The 20,065-nt window shown below is 37.0% G+C and overlaps 1 protein-coding gene across 3 annotated transcripts in view; it reads right to left on the bottom strand.

The window, feature by feature from the left end:
- Nucleotides 1-20,065, bottom strand: part of stk39 (serine threonine kinase 39) — a 137,898-nt gene that overhangs the window by 21,225 nt on the left and 96,608 nt on the right. For all 3 annotated transcript variants that reach the window (XM_055215240.2, XM_055215241.2, XM_055215239.2), the window contains one exon: nucleotides 3,512-3,564. In XM_055215240.2, coding sequence (XP_055071215.2) covers nucleotides 3,512-3,564 — 53 coding nt within the window. The remainder of the gene's footprint in view (nucleotides 1-3,511; nucleotides 3,565-20,065) is intronic.

Here is a 20,065-nt window from a genome sequence, read left to right on the forward strand (position 1 = left end):
AAATCAGTCAATGGGGTAAGTAAATTTTCTTGAATTTTTCTTGAATTTAGTGTTTAAGAAAAATGTTCAAGAATTTTTTTTTGCTTAACCCATTGGCTTTTTATGCACAAAATCACTTAAATTTGATATTTTTGGTCTAAAAAATAGAAGTTCTTTATATTTTTTCAAATTATAAAATAATTGTAAACTCATTTAAATAATATTGATCTAATTGTGGGAATTATGTTGTGTGACTAAAAGCATCCAAAATCTTTGTACTTTAATATCTCCTATCTTTCGATAGGAGACACCTGACACCTGATGTGAATTTTAAAGATTTCCGAAGGAGTTCACATCTGGGCTATTATTCAATATTAAAGGTATTGTTTACCCCTTTATATACATATACATACAGTATATACATATACATGCAACAATGGACAGAATACAGGCCGGGCATTCACTCATGCATGCAAGCACGCGTGCACACACACACACACACTCGCACACACGCACACACACCTTTGACACTACAGCTGCCTTCAAGTTATGTCAAAATAATGTTATGAAATTCAATCTTGTCATTACCTTCAGGGTTTGATTTGAACTTTGAGTGTTCAACACAATCGCAGAACAATTTGTAACTACCTTGCGAGGTGAAGTCATAATCTTATTTATATGTTTTAGTAGGATAATCCTTATTTTTCTACTTTTTAAAGTTCATGCTCTCACCCCACCAATATGTTTGAAGGGCACTTTTTTTCAATATTAATTAATATTTACAGGTTGCTCAAGACCTTTGAAGTTGAACACATTCGCGTATTATGTTATACTTTGTGCTAGCTTGTATAATTGTTTAATAATATATACTTATGGCAGCAATGGACTTATTTGACCATGCCCCATGCGAAACTCCTGTTTTAGTCGTGATATGTCTTTCAAAGCAAGAAATCTTCAATGTGAATGAAGAACAATAGACAATATACACTGAGACAATAGCCTCTTTCACACAGTAATTCTGGTAAATTAACATGAATTTACCAGAATGAATTTACCAGTAAATACAAAAATGTGCTGTTCACACATGCAGTGACGTTCCGTCTTTTTACCAGTAAGACATCATTCACACATCAGTATCAAAATACCGGTAAAGTCGGAGAGAAAGCGGAAGTTACCTGTGGCGCGCGGCCGGCGAGCTCCGTCCGTGTAGTATTTGTAAACGGCGGGTTATGACTTAATATCCACGGTCGGTATTTTGTTGTTTTCACATCTGTGGCAAACGGTCGCGAAGTTGCTCGTGACCAAACAACATTGTGTTAGGCGGCGTCAAACGGAACCTGCGCGTTTGCACATTAGGCTTCACAGACGGTGTGCTAAGGACGTCGGTAATTTGGCAATTAGATGGTAAGCTGTTTTAAACAACTTTGGTGAAGAAATGTGGATGTTAACTTCAGGTGAGCTCGACTTTTAAGCAACGTGTGTAGAAACGTCCGTAAACAGTCTGGGGGAAACCGCGTCACCTGTATAAAAAACGTTCTGATTGGCCCGCCCGATCTGTCAGCGCCGTCTGACGTCATCTAAATGCCGGTAATGCTATATTTTTCGTTCACACACAGCGCTTACCGGTAAATTAACTTTAATCTTACAACCTGTCTTACTGGTAAATTGGGAGCACTGATTTACCGGACAGGTTCTGTTCACACATGACATGTTAACTGCAATTTACCAGTAAATTACCAGTAAAGACTGTATGTGTGAAAGGGACTAATGGCTAAAGCAACACGAAGCAAGTCCGCTATATTGTTACTCGGATAAGAAGAGACTGAAATAACTGGAACAAAGTTACCCTCCAAAAAGCAAGTTTTATGTGTGTTGTGCGTTTTTAAATGGTACAGTTTTTGCAAAAATATTTAATTTCGGAAATATTCAAAGGCTTTGAGCAACCTCTAGATATTGTAGGAACTAGGGGTCGACCGATTTACCGGCCAGGCTGATAATTTGGCAGATTTTTGGCATATTTAAAAAAAATCGGCTTTGGCCAATTTTGCTGCAAAATAAGGGCCGATTAATAGGCAGGCGCATCTGCGGGCACCTAAGCGTTGTTGTAGATCTCGTAACGCAGCTTCTTGCGCTTGCTGAGACTCGTGACGCTTGCTGAGAATCTGCAGCCGTGCCTTGTTCACAAACAGCTTTAGTAAACAATGGCGGGATCGCGGGAATTAAGCAGCCAGTACAACAGCGTGACGGGCTTATGTCTCACGGTGCATCGTCCGTGTGGTCACAAAGATTGGGCTCATTTAATGTGATTAATGAGTGATGATCTTTGTTTGCGTGACATAGAATGAGCAGAGCCGCACGCACACCCTTTCTGTCTTTAAACTGTCTCTCTGCTCTCTCCCTCGCGCATATTACTCAAAACAAAACTGACACGATGGCGAAAGGTCGGAAGACCAAATCATATCCACCGAGGAAATGTTTTTCGCGTTGTAACGGTAACACTTTGTTTACAGTTTTGCGCTGCTCAGCCTGGATTAGCACACAACGCGTCCGATTCGCAAAGTGACTCCTTTGAACCGATTTGTTTGAATAAATGGTTGAAACAACAGATCTGTCCCAACACTAAACTCACAAGACGTCACTGTCAGCACAATCAGTCCTAAATAACAGTCTAAACTAAAAAACTTAGATGTTGACTCTATAAACTTTATGATGATTAAGTAATTTATCAGGTCTACCAAAGAAGGATTTTATCAGAAAGCAATAAAAGCCATGGTAAAAAACAGAAATGATGACAGAATGGCTTAAATAGTGACATTTTTGCATTTAAAATATCTGCTAATGATGAGGACATTTTGATTACTATGTACAAATAGAAAATCGGCCAAACATATCGGCCAAGAAAATCGGCATCATATATCGACCATCGGCTGCCCTGATTTCTAAATATCGGAATTGGCGTCGACCAGAGAAAAAAACATATCGGTCGACCTCTAGTAGGAACAATTCAACATTTTGTTTTTTTTTATTGATACCCTAACATATTTAGGGGTTGAGATTTGAACATTTAAAACAAAAGAAATTGATCCATTATAAGGACCACCCTAATGTTTTAGTACAATTTAGTACAAATTCCTACCAAATCGCCACCTCATCAAAACGTTTTTGTGATATATCGTTGGGCTGTCCGAGATGAAAAGAGGTCTCAATTCTATAAACTTTACACATAAATACACTTAAAAATCATCTATGTCAAAAACTTGCATAAACCTGTACTTTATATGCTGACATACAACGTATACATATGAAGATGAAGAACAAATACACAGGTTTTCTGAGATGAAACATCTCCCATCATCATCTGACACCATGAGAGTTAATGCTTTTAAGTGTGCAAAAAATATGTCTTTTCCGTTTTACCCAAAATCATTTGAATGCACATCACGTTATAATCATTACGACCTTTAAACTTGTAAGTGGGACTTGAAAGCAGCGTTGTGTAGTATAATGCTGTGAATGACTTAGATGTACTGACCCTGCCCTGGTGTGAATTCAAACCGGATGTCATTGAGCTCCTTCTTTGAGTTCCTAAAGGGAGAGAGAGAGAGAGAGAGAGATTATTGTGGTGAGAAATGAGCGTCCACCTGTCCGTCTCTCTGTAAGAAAGCCAAATGAGATCACAGCCCATCTGTGCTATTTGTCTCAGCGAGCGTGTTTGAGTCAAACGTGCACACCCAAGCATACACACATAAATAAGAGTCTCCAGATAATCATTTCACAAGGAATCTCACTATGCTGCTAAGCAAACGGTGCCAACATTGGCCGTGTTGTGTAGACCTGTAAGGTTTGTCTATAATGACGGGTTGTGGAGGAGAGATCGATTCATTACAGCTCAGGTGGGAGAACGAGGACTCATTAACATTGGCTTCATTTCAATGTCAGATGATCTCTGCTTAAACAGCGTTTCATTTCATCTCATGAAACTAACAGCACATTCTCTTTCACATATTTCCATCTGTGTTTGAAAGGCAAGAACAAAATTCAAGATCAAATTCAAGACTAACAGGCGGTGAGAGACGAATGCTGAAAGTGCCACAGAGCCAAATAACCTACGGATAACACAGCAATCTCTGAAAATTGAAGTGGGAGAGAGAGGAAGGCATTTCAACAGCAAAAACATCTTTAAATTGTATCTGTTCCTTGCAAAATTATTTAATGGTTCTTTCAGCCATTAGGATCGTGTGTCGCCAGTTACTTACAGTACGATGTCTCCTGATAGCGTGATATGATGAACATCACGATATGGGTCAATTTTGAATTGCTCAGATTACATTTAGTAACATGATAATCTGTTTATTGTATATTGAAAGCGTTGTAACAATTGTGTTTTTGCTATTCATTTATTAGCTTGTAAAAAACATAAAAACTATCTCTGTCAGAGCTATACAGTAGGGGAGAACCGGGACAAAAGTAACAAAGCGATTTTCTCCGAGTCCTGATAATATAACATTTACATCCCAAACTACGACAGCATCTTAAGCACACAAACCCTTGACAGAGCTGACAAATATCGCGTTATTTACTTACCGTGTAGATCCAGAAAGGTGTTTTCAACCATGATAAATAAATTCCTAAAGCGGCCATTTTGTTCTTATAATGCGTTGTGTTTCTGGTTTCATGCGTTAAAGTACTAATCAATCTACAGGTTATTTAGTGCTCTAACATATCCTGAAGTTTTTCAAAATAAAAGTAAATCGTGTTTATATGTGAGGAGATCCTGTCGGTCAAAAGTAACACTTGTTACTTTTGTCCCGCTGCTAATGCTGTTGTATATGTTGAAAATTTATATTATTCTAATTTGATTTAATTTCATTTTCATAGTGTTCAGACTGTTGATTTTTTTTTATTCTCAACAATTTAAGTTTGTACTGTTGGTTGCTTTTGAAGCATTTGATCAAACTAAATTTAAATTTAAAATGAAAAATAAATGTACAAAAGATAAATTACAAAATATGTTTGCAGTTACATATTAACAAGGTCATAGTTATGTATATTTATTACACGGCTCTCTGGAGACAGACAAGTATGAAGCAGAGGATCTTAATAAGGTATTACGATCATTTTATGCATCTGTGCAAAGTTTCACGGAAGGATAAACATGTTAATATAAAACAAATATGCCAATAAAATGTTTCAAATTCATATTCATGTCACTTTTTTTCTTATGTGACAAGTAGCCGTGTAATAAGCGGGATAATGTAGAGGCAGCCGGTAGTTATCGGGAAAATAAGCCCCTTCAGTGTGATACAAGACCCTTCGCTTCGCGTCCTGATCACACTGTCGGGGCTTATTTCCCAATAACTACCGGCTGGCTCCACACCATCCCTTACTTAATAAAAACAAGTGTTACACAAAAAAATATACCATGTTTTGTTGTGTTACTTTCATCCCTGCAGGTGGGCTCGAAAGTAACAATTCACTACTTATGTTTAAAGTGAAATTTTATTGAAGTCGTTTTACATTTTTTACAAAATCCCACCTGGTATTGATAGACCACACTTGTGAGTTATTGACCACAGCAAAAATATATAACTGTCTATAACATTATCTTTTAAAAGTAAGTTTTTCTGAAAAATTCTACTTTCGCCCCCCTACTTATCTCAGTATTTTTGTATACTGTTTCTTTATAAAAATCTAGTATAGTGCCATACTATACATTATAACTCTTCTCTCTTTCTATATCTATGAATATATTTATAAACAAGCAGTCAGACAAATACAATACAAAACAATACAATACAATACAGAAAGATGAATCTCTATCGAAATTTGATTATTTATGTGACTATCTCTCTTCACATAGACTTTCAAATGCAGCTCTTTCTCGTCTTTTTTCCCAAATGTGTTACTGTATTATAAGCGTGTGGCTTCATTGATTTTATAAACACTCAATAGTTTGTGGATTGCTTATGATGTGATGTGCCATTTTTTCCGTGCAACACTACTTTAACTTCATGACTCATCAGTTTAGGTTAAGATATTTGCGATATAATGTGCTTTCATGAACTCACAGAGAGAGGAAAGAGAGTGTGCTTAAACTGTATGAAAATTAACTTAACTCATTCACCGCCAGCCTTTTTGAGAAAAGTTGCCCACCTGCATTTTTGTGATTTTAACAACATTTTCACAAAATTCCTTGCAGGAAAAATTATTTTCTATAAATATATAAACATACAAATTATATCAAATTAAAGAACACACCCTCTGCTTTCAAACAAACAATAAACAAACAAACAAACAAACAAAATGGGGAAAAAACTTTCATTATATATTTACTTTTTCTACTTAATTTAACCACTGAAATATGGATATTAGTCTTCAAAAATACAACATTTTAAGCAAAAAGCTTAAAAAATTGCGTTTTTGTAAAGGAATTTATGTTAGAGATCAGACTCAGAATGACTATCAAACATAAACGCAGTTAAAATAAACCATTAACTCTTTTTAACTTCCGTTTTTGATAAATTCGTTTTGATAAAAGCGGTATTACACTTTCACTTTGAAATTCGTCCAGAAAGGCACATTTATTAGTTAAATATGAACTCATAAATGACGAGATAACTCGTCAATGGCGGTGAATGAGTTAATTGTTCACCCAAAAATTAAAATTCTGTCATTTTCAAAATCATTTTCTCATCCTCATGTTGATGTAAACCTGTATGAATTTCTTTTTTTGCATGAACACAAAAGAAGATATTTTGATTAATGATTGTAAGCAGGAAAAATTTAAGTAGAAAAATAAATACGATGGAATTCAATGGGTACAATCAACTGTTTGCATTTTTAAATGTATCACAATACTTTAATAATATTTGAAGAGTTTGGTTCCAAAACGCGATAAATGCCATTAAAAAAATACGAGTTACTGCCAAAATCAGTATTGTATCTGGTTAGTATTAAAAAGTAAATTCTTAATTTTAAGCAAAATCCAATATCCGCCATTTTATTCTGTCATCTTTTTTCCCCTTTTTCCCAAAATGTGACAAACGGCACTCCTCCTTCTCTGCAGAATGCAATAAATTCGCTCAACCAATCACAGCGCACCATTCAACACATTGTAAACAATAATGACGGTGTGTTGAATACACACAGAATCCTAGTTTTCCTCATCTACTTTGTACTTCATGATCAACAAACAATAAAAACAAAATAATACTTTTAATGGCATTGATAAACCTGTGGTGGTTTTCTGTAACGGGAAAGAAACGTAAGACATCAAAATCTAATAATTTACGTGAGAGGCACTTGGGCGAATGAAAAATGCCGGCTGTTGCTTGTTCTGCCGACAGCATCAAGCTTCTGTCATGCTAACACACTGACCCCAGAGGATCCTATGAAAAACTTTTCATTATTTTATGCGAAGTCAACGCAAATCCAGCAGGACCAAAACATTTTATAGCTGATCATTGTCAAAAAAGTTCAGCGACGACGTCCCAAGGGTGACAGCAGCAATGACAGTGATCTTAATATGACAAAGTAAGTGTTTTGGTTAATCCCATTAATGTTTAATCATTGTATACCACTAGTCAACTAAATGAATATAACATGGCAAAGATGAATGCACATTTATATATTGATTCAATAGATTTATAGCATTTTGTGGAAAAAAAAGATTTTTATAATAAATCTTTGAAAATCAATTATGGATTTGAATTTTTAATGTCATTATAACCTAAAGATGCTGAAAGTTTGTAACAGAAAATAGTAGTTTTTATCTTGTCACTTTCTTGGTATAGAAAACACGTTTTTACCGAAATTTGTCAAAATGGATTTATTGTGTTTTGGAACCAAACTTTTCATTTGTTTTCCTACTATGGAAGTCAATGGTTACGACAGCTTACCATCATTTATTAAAATATGTTCTTTTGCCTTCATCAAAAATGCTCATTTACAAAAAAAAAAAAAGGTTTCTGATATTGTTTAATTTCACGTGATAATCTCAAGAGCATGCTTACATTTGTCCTCGGGGTTCCCCCCCCACATATCAGGATTTCTGATCGTAAATATTAAAAAAAAATAATATTTACGTTTCGTGATCGGTGCAGCTCCGATGTTTTTTTGATCAGGTTTGGATACTCTTAACACACCCTACACTAAGGGATCTGATAAGGTAATCTGTAGAACCATCAAGATAATCGGGACATAGCTAGGATGGTCAAAAGGGGGGAAATCAGCCTGATTATGTTTCAGTGTGTACCCAGCATTATAATAATTATTCCTTAAAAGTGATGTGGGATAGATTAAGAGACTTTCACCTTTACTCGGGTTATGCTCAGTTTCTCCTTTCTAATGTTTATGATAAATCACCCGTGTGTATTCAGTAAGATCTGAGTCAGACCTTCACTTTGTTCTTTCCAACATCAAACAGTCTGTTCTTCTTCTGCAACAAGGTCTGACAACCTCATAAAATTTACAAATGCAGGAGGAAAGGCTATGGACACGACACGAATAATATGCACATGCTACATTCACCCACCTGCAGTCATTCAGAAAAGAGAAAATGCTGCTACAGTTACGAGAGATGAAATTCTCACCATCACTTGGAATCTGTGTCAAACAGGCCGTGCACTTTTATCACAAACATCTTGCCATTTAATTATCACCTGTAGGTCATATTTCACTCCAAAACCATGGCCTGTGGTTACACCTGATATTAAGATGTGCTTTGGACAATAGACCCCTTAAAAGTCTGTAAACATTGCAACGTCTCAGTGTGGGCGGGGCTTAGCTGGAAGCAAAAAGAGCCGCGGAGACAATGTTGACAAGCGTAAGCTAGCACATTTTAGTAGGGATTTATTAAACATGGATGCAGAAGGTGGTTTAGAACTGTCCGAATATGTACAGTCACTGATTCTGCGGACTGTGACAGCTATTTTTGTAAATTAACTTTTAGTGCGCCTGCTATCAGTTCTTCTTTATGTTTTGCCTCCAGCTAGAGCGGTGACGTCACAGTGACGTAGGCGATTAAGGAGTCTATAGGATCTAAGCTGTCACGAATATGACATTTCACTGACATTAATTGTTTAATAAATTGTGACGATTATGATGGTTAATTGTCTCATAACATATATTTAAAAGTAATTATTTAATCAATATATCTTTTAAAAACTGAAAATTCTTTATAAGAAATAAATACAATAAAGTGTCTGAAAAATAACTGAAAATAAAAGTGCAATAAAAATAAGGTCATATTAGTACTGGACCACATGTTTGTAGTGCCTGCAAAAAAATCAATTCCTTACAGACCCTTAAGAACAGCATCATTCACTTCCCTAAATTTGGAATTGCTGTTCTGGAAATGTATCAAAGTTTTGCAGCATTTCTTTAAAGGAATAGTCTACTCATTTTCAATATTAAAATATGTTATTACCTTAACTAAGAATTGTTGATACATCCCTCTATCATCTGTGTGCGTGCACGTAAGCGCTGGAGCGCGCTGGGACACTTCGATAGCATTTAGCTTAGCCCCATTCATTCAATGGTACCATTTAGAGATAAAGTTAGAAGTGACCAAACACATCAACGTTTTTCCTATTCAACACGAGTAGTTATAAGAGCAAGTTTGGTGGTACAAAATAAAACGTATCGCTTTTCTAAGCAGATTTAAAAGAGTAACTATATTTTATGGCGTAATAGCACTTTTGTGAGTACTTTGACTCGCCTGAAAAGTCCGCTCCCCTTCTCCCTCTCATAATGGGAGAGGGAGGGTGTTACGGCGCATTCACACGGGGCGTCAGCGTTAACGCTTCCCATTCACTTTTAATGGGTGACGTTATGCGTTGCCGAACTGAATTGTGGATCTGTCGGCGCCGCGTCAGTGCCGTTGCTTGCGGCAGAAGTTGAACATTTCTCAACTTTTCAAGCGGCAACGCATGCGTCAGCCAATCAGATCGCCTTATGCAAATTACCTAGACAGAGCCAGCCAATTACGTTTATGGAAGAACGGAGCATGTGTAGCGACCACTGTGATTGGCTGTTGGCCACGCTTCAGACAAGCCTTCCGTTAAGCGTTAACGCTTACGCCCCGTGTGAATGCGCCATTACTGCGCCGAGTCGAAGTACTCCCAAAAGTGCTATTACGCCATAAAATATAGTTCCTCTTTTAAATCCGCTTAGAAAAGCGCTACATTTTATTTTGTACCACCAAACTTGCTCGTATAACTACTCGTCTTAAATAGGAAAAACGTTGATGTGTTTGGTCACTTCTAACTTTATCTCTAAATGGTACCATTGAATGAATGGGGCTAAGCTAAATGCTATCGAAGCGTCGCAGCGCGCTCCAGCGCTTACGTGCACGCACACAGATGATAGAGGGATGTATCAACAATTCTTAGTTAAGGTAATAACATATTTTAATATTGAAAATGAGTAGACTATTCTTTAAAGCACCTTCAGATACTCTCTCATTTATACAGGCGCTGCAGCTCCCCCTTGTGTTTTTTAAAGAGATGTGCAATCATTGCGGTGATCTGAAAACATCGCAACGAGGTCAAACAATCGCGATAAGACGGTTATTTAATCATTGTGGCAGCCCTAATAGGATCCTAAGTGGATGATGCTACATACAGGTGTAAATGGGATGTAAATCGCTTTGAGCTCATCCACTTTCAAACACATTCAGAGGCAGTCAAAAACGCATTCGACCGGATTGCTTTTTTGTATGCTCAAGCGGTCTCTTACTCTCCGCCTATTTATCTAATACGATGTACCGAGCGCAGTGGTTTTACATCAGTTCTGACTTCTAGAGCGAACCCACAGTGTTCAGTGCGGTCTTTAGGCTTTCATTGATAAAACTAAAGTGGCTGCTCTGCTGAAAGTGTATTTAATCCATTATTCTGATACATATATACATATATGTCTTACATATATTACATATATATGTACAAAATGTTGTGCAGCATGTTTACTTAAAGGGATACTTCGGTCAAAAATGATATTAAACCCATGATTTACTCACCCCGAAGCCATCCAAGATGCATATGTCCATCGTTTTTCAGATGATCACATTTTCAGTTATTTTAGAAAATGTCTTATATCTTACAGCTGCTAAACAGTAAAGTTACGGGGTCCATCTCCTTCAAGCCCAAAAAATCTGCATATATCCTTCCCCAAAGAAGGTAGTGCCATCTTAGAGAGAGTATCAGCATAGTGTATGCACTTTTCTTAGTGATGTATGACAAATGTGGAGGGTGTGGGCACAGGGCAACAGCAGAGAAACCTCTGTAAACAGCATACGCTCTTATCTTCTCATACGCTCTCATACAAAGCAATCACATAAAATCTCAAGTAAATGTACCTGTATTTGTCCAGAACAAAGCATTCACATAACTCATCTGGGTAATATACTTATGCCGCAATAGTTAGCCTGTCTGGATCTGAGCGGAGTGGATATATAACGTCCTGTATACGTTACATTATTACTCTGCTCGCTTGTACGGTTCATTCTTAGCTGCTTTAGGGGCCAATCACACCAAAAGCGTTTATGGCAGTTGCAGGCACCTTTTTTGAATGATATTTTATGGGCAGGGTGTGTTTGCGCGCAGTTTAAGTGCGCCGAGCGCCTTGCGTTTTTTTGCTGCCTGCCGCGCACGCGTTTTGAAGGAGCTCTGACAGCGGAAAAAGCGCCCGACGTCATTCACGTCTTTCCATTGTCCAATCGAATGAGGGGAGAGGCGGGCCTTACGTTGTGGTGAGGAAAGTTTACAGTTGCTTTGAAGAACCGGACTCACTCGCTTACTCTCTCCTGCGTGTTTGTGCACCTCTCACCATCAAACAAGGTCAGAGCAAGCGCCCTCTTTTTAAAGTTTCTGCTAATATGACAGTTAACAGCAAAAGAGCGCTCACGCTTCAATATTTGATTGACAAGACAGCTGACTCGGTGGTTGCTTAGCAATATAAAAAGCCGCGTCGCACTGCTCTTTTTTAAAAAAGACAGTGTGTCGCGTCTTGCGTTTCCAAGCGTTTAAAGGGCTTTTGGTGTGATTAGCCCCTTATTCTGCTTCTTATATCATCTATCGATTATTCTGTGTTTTCCCCTACATCTATTTATGTAAAGATGCTTTGAAACAATTAACAATTGTGAAAAGGGCTATATAAAAAAAAAATTGAATTGAATCTTGAATGCGGACGCGACTAAGATGGTGGCGCTACCGGAAGCTAGTTATTTTCGTTTATAAAGTTTTAAATATGGATATTTCTACAACAACACCGAACGGATCACCCTCAGAAGACCTTTGTTTATCATCCTGGAGCCGTTTGGATTTCTTTGGAGAAGGATATATGCACATTTTTTGGAATTGAAGGAGCTGGACCCCGTAACTTTACTGTTTAGCAGCTTGAAGATGAAAACATTTTCTAAAATAACTGAAAATGTGTTTTTCTGAAAAACGATGGACATATGCATCTCGGACGGCTTCGGGGTGAGTAAATCATGGGTTTAATATCATTTTTGGCCAAACTATCCCTTTAAAACACAAGCAGCGGACTTTGACTTATTATTAGTGAGCGCCAACCCGGTCTCCAGCTTGGGTTTTAATGACTAGCACATAAACCATCCTCTCAAAGTCATCAGGACAGAAGTGATCAAAAATGAGAAAAAAACAGGTATGAATAGAAACGTGTCTCTCTTGTATACTTGTGATCCGATCGACCAAAACACATCTTAATACCAGCCGTAAAAAGGGTCCAAGAGACAATAAATAAAATGAATTTTTGTTTAAATAAGTAAATAAGGCCTGTTTTAGTTTTTTAATATTCGATCTGTTACAAAACATGGTGAGTTTCCTTTTAATTTTGGAGTGGAATGTGACATGGATAAAAGTTTATGATATCCATCCTTCTAATTTCAGATTTATTATTTATTAAATATTTAAAGAGGATAGTTTGCAGATTAAAAAAACGACAATAATAAAGTGTGGGATGAAGCCCTTTACTGCATCTCACTGACAGTCAATTACGCGTGATTACGCCCTCAACGTACTTAAATGTACCGCCCAATAAATCTTGTCTCAAGCTAATTGATGGTTATGAAACACAACCTTCACTTTGACCTTCAAATCTCATAAAAAATGGAGAATGAAGCTGTGTCCTAACCTCATTCTCATTATATTACGGTAGCTGTTTCACCACTGACCCATTAACACGAAAGTGTTTGGTGTAATGAGAGAGAGCAGTGTCCCGGACCGAATGCACCGGCCAAGAAAATGTCAAAGACTTGATCTCTCCGGGTATTACGCAAAAGAACAGACAAACGACTTCATAACGTAAAGTTGCTGTGTGACTTTGATACAGAACGTCTGTTTCTGTTTTCAACACAAAGTGAACATCTATAACAAAAGCACTGATAACGCTATTATGCATGCAAGGTGAGGTCAACACTCCAGATTATACTGTACGCGTGTCACCCGCTTTACTGCTATTACAACTCTAGCTGGGCTATCGAGCCCGGTGGACTTATTGAGCAGATTGACACTTGCATTAGCCTCATTTTCTCTAGTGCTGGATTATAATGACAGCAATCACCATCAGTGATGTGGCTCACCACCCTCCGCACCTCGCCCACCCCTTCTCAAGTAGGTCACTTAACTGATCGCTGAAGAAATATGATCTTACTCTAGGCTAACACCAAATTTAAGAGGAGGTTTATATAGCTGATTTTACATTACGATGCAGGGTGGGTTATCAATGACACGGTGGACTTTCAAGACTAAAAAGGATTTTAAAAAGCTAAACTACCATGCCAGCAGCGATTAATCAGTCACGGAGCTAGTAAACCGTGTGTAGGGGTGTGATATATTCAAAAAAATTAAATTGGAGTGCGCTGGTTCTTTCTAAAAGGTTCTATCCAACCCATTTTTATACATCGTGGTGACAAAATGACCCAGATATCGTGAGCAAAAATGACCCTGTATCATTGTTCCTGTAGCTCTATTTAGAGGTCTTCACGGGTCCACTTAGATCCAAAAACCACGAGAGGATTTGGAACCAAGTTTCACGTGTGCCTCGGAGACGGGTCATTTATAATATTAGCCGCCTCGGGTCATTTAAAGGTGCAGTGTGTACATTTTAGCGACATCTAGTGGTGAGGTTGCGAATTGCAACCAACGGCTTAGTTCACTGCTCACCCCTCGCTTTTGAAACACATTGAGAAGCTACGGTAGCCACCACCGGACAAACATGTCATCGTCGGAGACAACAAAATGTGTCCGTTAAGGGCTTCTGTAGAAAAATGGGGCACAAAATGGCGACTTCCATGTAAAGGGACCCCCAGTGTATGTAGATAAAAATGTCTCTTTCTAAGGTAATAAACACATAACAGTTCATTATGAAAGGTCTTTATACACCCCTGATAATATAGGTATGTATATTATACTGCATTTCTGTCAAGAGATCCTTCTAAAAATTACACACTGCACCTTTAAAATGAATGTGTTTTTCTACGAACTATCTTGCATGTGTGCATCGAGTCCTTTAATAGTTAATTTTGAGTCCTGTGGCACTTTAAATATTAACTGAGGGTCTCTCAGAGTCAGAAAGAGTCGTCGCCAACGTCTATGACCTAACACAGCACATAGAGTCAGCTCACAGCCATTTTCTTACTGTCGTTGTTTTGACAGATTTCTGAGGTCAAGTGCTCAAACTTAGAAGCAGCGACATTCGAAGCGCACAACACACAGGCACACTGCTTGAACTCGACCCCGCCAATCTTTGGGCTGCTTGTGTTTGGCCTAACATTGTTATCCAGCCAGTAAATCGTGAGAGAGCTGGAGGGTAAGAAATAAATCTTGTGCTGGACGCTTGTCTTTGGTTAGCTAAAGGTGATTTTTTGCTCCGTGGCCCTGCTGCTTTTCTCCTCTGGTCATGATGGTCTCAGGTTTTCCTCTAGCTAATCTCACAAGAAACAGCCTTTAACCAAGTGATGGCAGAAATATGTTTAGCTGACGTGTGTTTAAAATACTTGCCCTGATCATTCACAGGTTGACTTGCGTATCACAAAAACACCACTTTGTTTTTCTGAGCATCTCTACTGTACTGTATGATGAAGAAATACTGGGTGAATCTTAATTATGAATCTCATGAAATCCTTTATGAATATTCATGGATAGTATGTCAACACAAAATATGAAGACAGACTTAAGATATTATAGGCTGCCTTTTAAAACATTTTAACTCTTTTCCCGCCAGCGATTTTTAAAGTTGCCCCCCAGCGCCAGCATTTTTCATCATTTTCAAAAAAGTTTAGTGCCTTCTCGGAGATGTTGTTCTTTAAAATATATAAACACACATATATCAAATGAAAAAAACAGACCCTCTGCTTTAAAAAAAACTCTTATTTGTTCTCTGTTTATTAACTCTCAAATATGGGTAGGTTTCTTGCAAAAAGCTCAGATAATTGCTTTTTTGTGAAGGACTTTTGATAGACATCAGATTCAGAGCGATCCGCAAAACATACACGGACATACAGTTGTTTGCTCTAGGGCAATACTTCTGGGTTGTATAGGTTGCGGATGCCACCTGGTGGATAATAGCAGTATTACGGATTGCCAGAAATACTCGTCATTCGCAGGGAAGCGTTTTCTTTTAATTGACAAATTATCTCGTCAATGGCAGGAACAAAAAGAAAAATGTATTAAACACACTTGTGTTGTAAAGGTAGTGTTTTTTATAATTGCTTTTGTGTTAATTAAAAAAAATTAACTTACAATCTTATTGTAATAATGTAAAACATTAAAATAATGCTAATTTACTGAAATCAATAAAAATTACAAAAACCTTTTAAATAAAAAAAGCATTTAGTACCACAACAAAATTAGATAAATGTATAAATAAATATCGTTTGATCAATACAAATATTGCAAAAAAAAAAGTATGGTCCTAAAACAGAATTTAGGCAATAGACAGAGTGTCTTTTTAACACTAAGTGCAAATAGCGTCCCTTGCTGGCAAATGCTATTTACGCTAGCTCTGCCCACCAATGTCCAAAGAAATGAACCCGACCCTAATTGACCCAAATAACTTGACGTGCATAAATATTTTTTTAACGAAAAACCCGACACCAGGCAAACCAGACAAAATTAGACCCGAGTCCGATCCGACCCAGGTTTTTCAATTTTTTTAACCTGTTAAGTTAAGCAGCTTTAACTCTTTCCTCGATATTAATTAAGCAGTCCCTCCAGAAAAACGCGATTGTGCGATCGCACAATTTATTGCATAATCAGCCAAAGTCCGCATATTTATATGGGGCCGCATTTTTTTCAAATACGACGCACTTTCGCCGCATTAATTACAGATTTCCGCACACCAAATATGCGGGGCTTGCATGATTTTATAATCCCCACATTTTCGTAGCAAAAAGTCACATACATATTAGCAGAAAGTTAAAAAATGTTGCATTTACTTCACATAAGGCCAGCCGGTTCCTCTGTTGCTATGGGAACGTTATGAAGTGACGTGATTATGTGACGTGAACATCATTGCAGCTTTTGCAAGTTCCGCAATTTTCGCAAATTCCCGCAATTCCATTGCATAAGTTGCATAAATATCCCGCATATTCCATTGCATTTTTTAAGAAAACGTGCCGCAAAATCAAGGATTTTTGCCCGCAACAATCACAACAAAACTCAGCGTTTTTCTGGAAGGACTGATTAAAGGAATAGTCTACTCATTTTCAATATTAAAATATGTTATTACCTTAACTAAGAATTGTTGATACATCCCTCTATCATCTGTGTGCGTGCACGTAAGCGCTGGAGCGCGCTGCGACGCTTCGATAGCATTTAGCTTAGCCCCATTCATTCACTGGTACCATTTAGAGATAAAGTTAGAAGTGACCAAACACATCAATGTTTTTCCTATTTAAGACGAGTAGTTATACGAGCAAGTTTGGTGGTACAAAATAAAACGTAGCGCGTTTCTAAGCGAATTTAAAAGAGGAACTATATTTTATGGCGTAATAGCACTTTTGGGAGTACTTCGACTCGGCGCAGTAACACCCTCCCTCTCCCATTATGAGAGGGAGAAGGGTAGCGGACTTTTCAGGCAACTCGAAGTACTCCCTCCTATTACGCCATAAAATATAGTTCCTCTTTTAAATTCGCTTAGAAAAGCGCTACGTTTTATTTTGTACCACCAAACTTGCTCGTATAACTACTCGTCTTAAATAGGAAAAACGTTGATGTGTTTGGTCACTTCTAACTTTATCTCTAAATGGTACCATTGAATGAATGGGGCTAAGCTAAATGCTATCGAAGCGTCGCAGCGCGCTCCAGCGCTTACGTGCACGCACACAGATGATAGAGGGATGTATCAACAATTCTTAGTTAAGGTAATAACATATTTTAATATTGAAAATGAGTAGACTATAAGAGAAAACATTTGCCTAAAAAAATACCGCGATTGTCCACTAGATGGCACTTACCCAATTTATAAAGAAACTGAATATTTTTTTTACTAATTTTAAACTCTGTGTATGTTTTAATAATCGTTCTGAATCTGATCTCTAAAAAAATTACTTCACAAAATGCAATTATTTCAGCTTTTTGCAAAAAAATATTTTTAACAAAAAATACCCATATTTAAGAGTTTATAAGCAGAGAAAAAATATAGATAGGATGAAACATTTTTTTCCAGTTTTGTTTGTTTGTTTATTGTTTGTTTAAAAGCAGAGGGTCTGTTCTTCATATGATATATTTGTTGATATATGTGAAAATTACCAAAAAATGCTGGCAGGCAACTTTTCGCTGGCGGCGAATGAGTTAATGAGCTTGCACTCTTTTTCTGCTTTATCTGGTCTAAAGGGGCTGAAAACCGGACATAATATTTTAGTAGAGATGACGATACACTCAAAAATCAATAGGTTTAGATATGAATATTAGATCTGAGAATCGTTTTATGCAAGAGTCGTCAAAAAACGATGTTTGCCAAATGTAAACGTAAGTACATGTAAGATAATAAATTGCGCTTATAGTTACAGATTAATCTGAGATAGAAGAAAGTATTTCAACATTAAACAAATAAAACACTTTGCTTTTAAAGAGCAGCTCATTTCATCTTGTTTCGCCGCTTTGTACCATGACCACACTGAGTTAAAAGCCTGGAGTGTTTGACACAAGCTACTGTCACAAATAAAAACCAGCTAAGCTGCTACATCCACAACTGTGAAACACAACTTAATGTAATTCACCATTTACAAGCAGGACTCAGCACAGAGCATCAAATCTAATGCTGTCTTTTCCCTTGAAAGGACCTTTACACACCCGCTGTGAATAAAGAGCTTTGAGTTGCTTCTGAATCTCTGTATCGTATTTTTGAACAAAGACTGTCAGAGATGATCGGCCAAACTCCACATTGTTGGCTAATGGGAACTGGCAGAGCTCACCTAAAACCATTGAGTGTGACCTAAGACGAGTGACAGGGGAAAAGCATTCACAGTCAGCAAGCCAGATAACAACACTACTGTACTAGCTGATTAAACGTGTGTGTGAAAAGTGCACATATGAAAGAACTGAAACGCTCCCATGGCGCCATTATATTGGCTCAACTATGCCTTCAAATGTGAGAGATGTTCTGCAGAAAGTCAACTGGTTGCAATTATTCGAAGAGAAGAAGACTCAAAATCTCTCTGCCATTGGGAGCAAGTGGACATTAGCAGTCGAAGTGAAAATCAAGGTTTTGATGTTGCTTATACCCGTACTGGCAAAATGAGTCAGAATAAGCAAATGTTCAAAAATTAGTTATTTATATTTTGATATTCAATATAAAAAAATCTTTAAAACGATAATTTGTTTGAATCTGACAAAAAATGACAGCGCTACACTTGTTAAGAAAATAAAAGCAAAACAATTGGTGTAAATACAACACAATGAAACTGCTCAAGTAACATTTCAAGTGCTAGGGGGTGGTATCAAATACAAACAATATTATAAAAAGACTTTGAAAAGAGTACATACTTGTAAAATATGGATAGCTTTACGGTTTTTTGAGGGCAATATCGAATCAATATAACACTTTACTTCATTTTTAAAAGCAATAAAACATGTTTTTTTCCCCTGATATTTTACACTTGTGCATGTGAAATTTTGCCATGAAAATAAAGAAATTGTTAAAATAAGTGTGGGTCTGTTTATCAGTAATACCTAAAAGAACATCTTTCCACTGTAAAGTAAAACTTTCTTCAACATTGTCAATAATAAAATTAAGTACATTTTGCCAGAAAAGAGATACATGAGGAAAATGCCAAAATAAATGAATAGCTGTCTCTGGTTTCTGCTTACAAAAGCTACATATTTCATCTATATCTTTTTTAAATTTGGTTAAATAATGTTTAGCCGGATATATTCTGTGAAGGAGTTTAAAGGAGCATTTCACCCATAGAAATATTAATCTTTATTGAAAGTGCATCATGTTTGTAGTCAAAATGTAACATACATTTCGAATTTGGTGCCTGTTTGACAGAGAAAAAGAGTGTTTGTAGTCTCACCCCCTCAACAAAGATATAGCACTTCCTTCTTTCAATGATGCAAAATGATGATTTTTACATCATTGAAAGAAGGAAGTGCAACACTGAAATCTGTATTTCTCCTGTCTCAGCGGCAACTTTGAAAATTATGCACGACCATTCAAAAACATGACTGGGGTTCTAACTATACAAAGATTAATGCAAATGGGTGAAATGTCCCTTTAAAAGATACTTCTTTAACTTTGTTTGTTAAGAGATAGCGATTGGGCAGAAGCCAGACTTTTTTCCAGTCAACATCACTTACAAATTGATTCCAAAACAAAATTACGTTTGGTCTCGAAACAATATCCTTCTGGAAAAGGGCTCTAATTGATCTATTATAATTATTATAATGACCAGAGAAACAAATTTGACCTACAAAGATGTGAATTGGAGAGAGGGGTGAGAGAATATATCAGGCTGTGTGCAAGAAAAAAATTCGTAGTATTTTTGTCTTGTTTTCAATAAAAATATCTAAAAATTCTTAAATCAAGATGTATTTTCTTGATGAGCAAACTAGCAAAGGCTAGTTTC

Source organism: Misgurnus anguillicaudatus, chromosome 17 (genome assembly GCF_027580225.2).
Source record: "Misgurnus anguillicaudatus chromosome 17, ASM2758022v2, whole genome shotgun sequence".
NCBI lineage: Eukaryota > Metazoa > Chordata > Actinopteri > Cypriniformes > Cobitidae > Misgurnus > Misgurnus anguillicaudatus.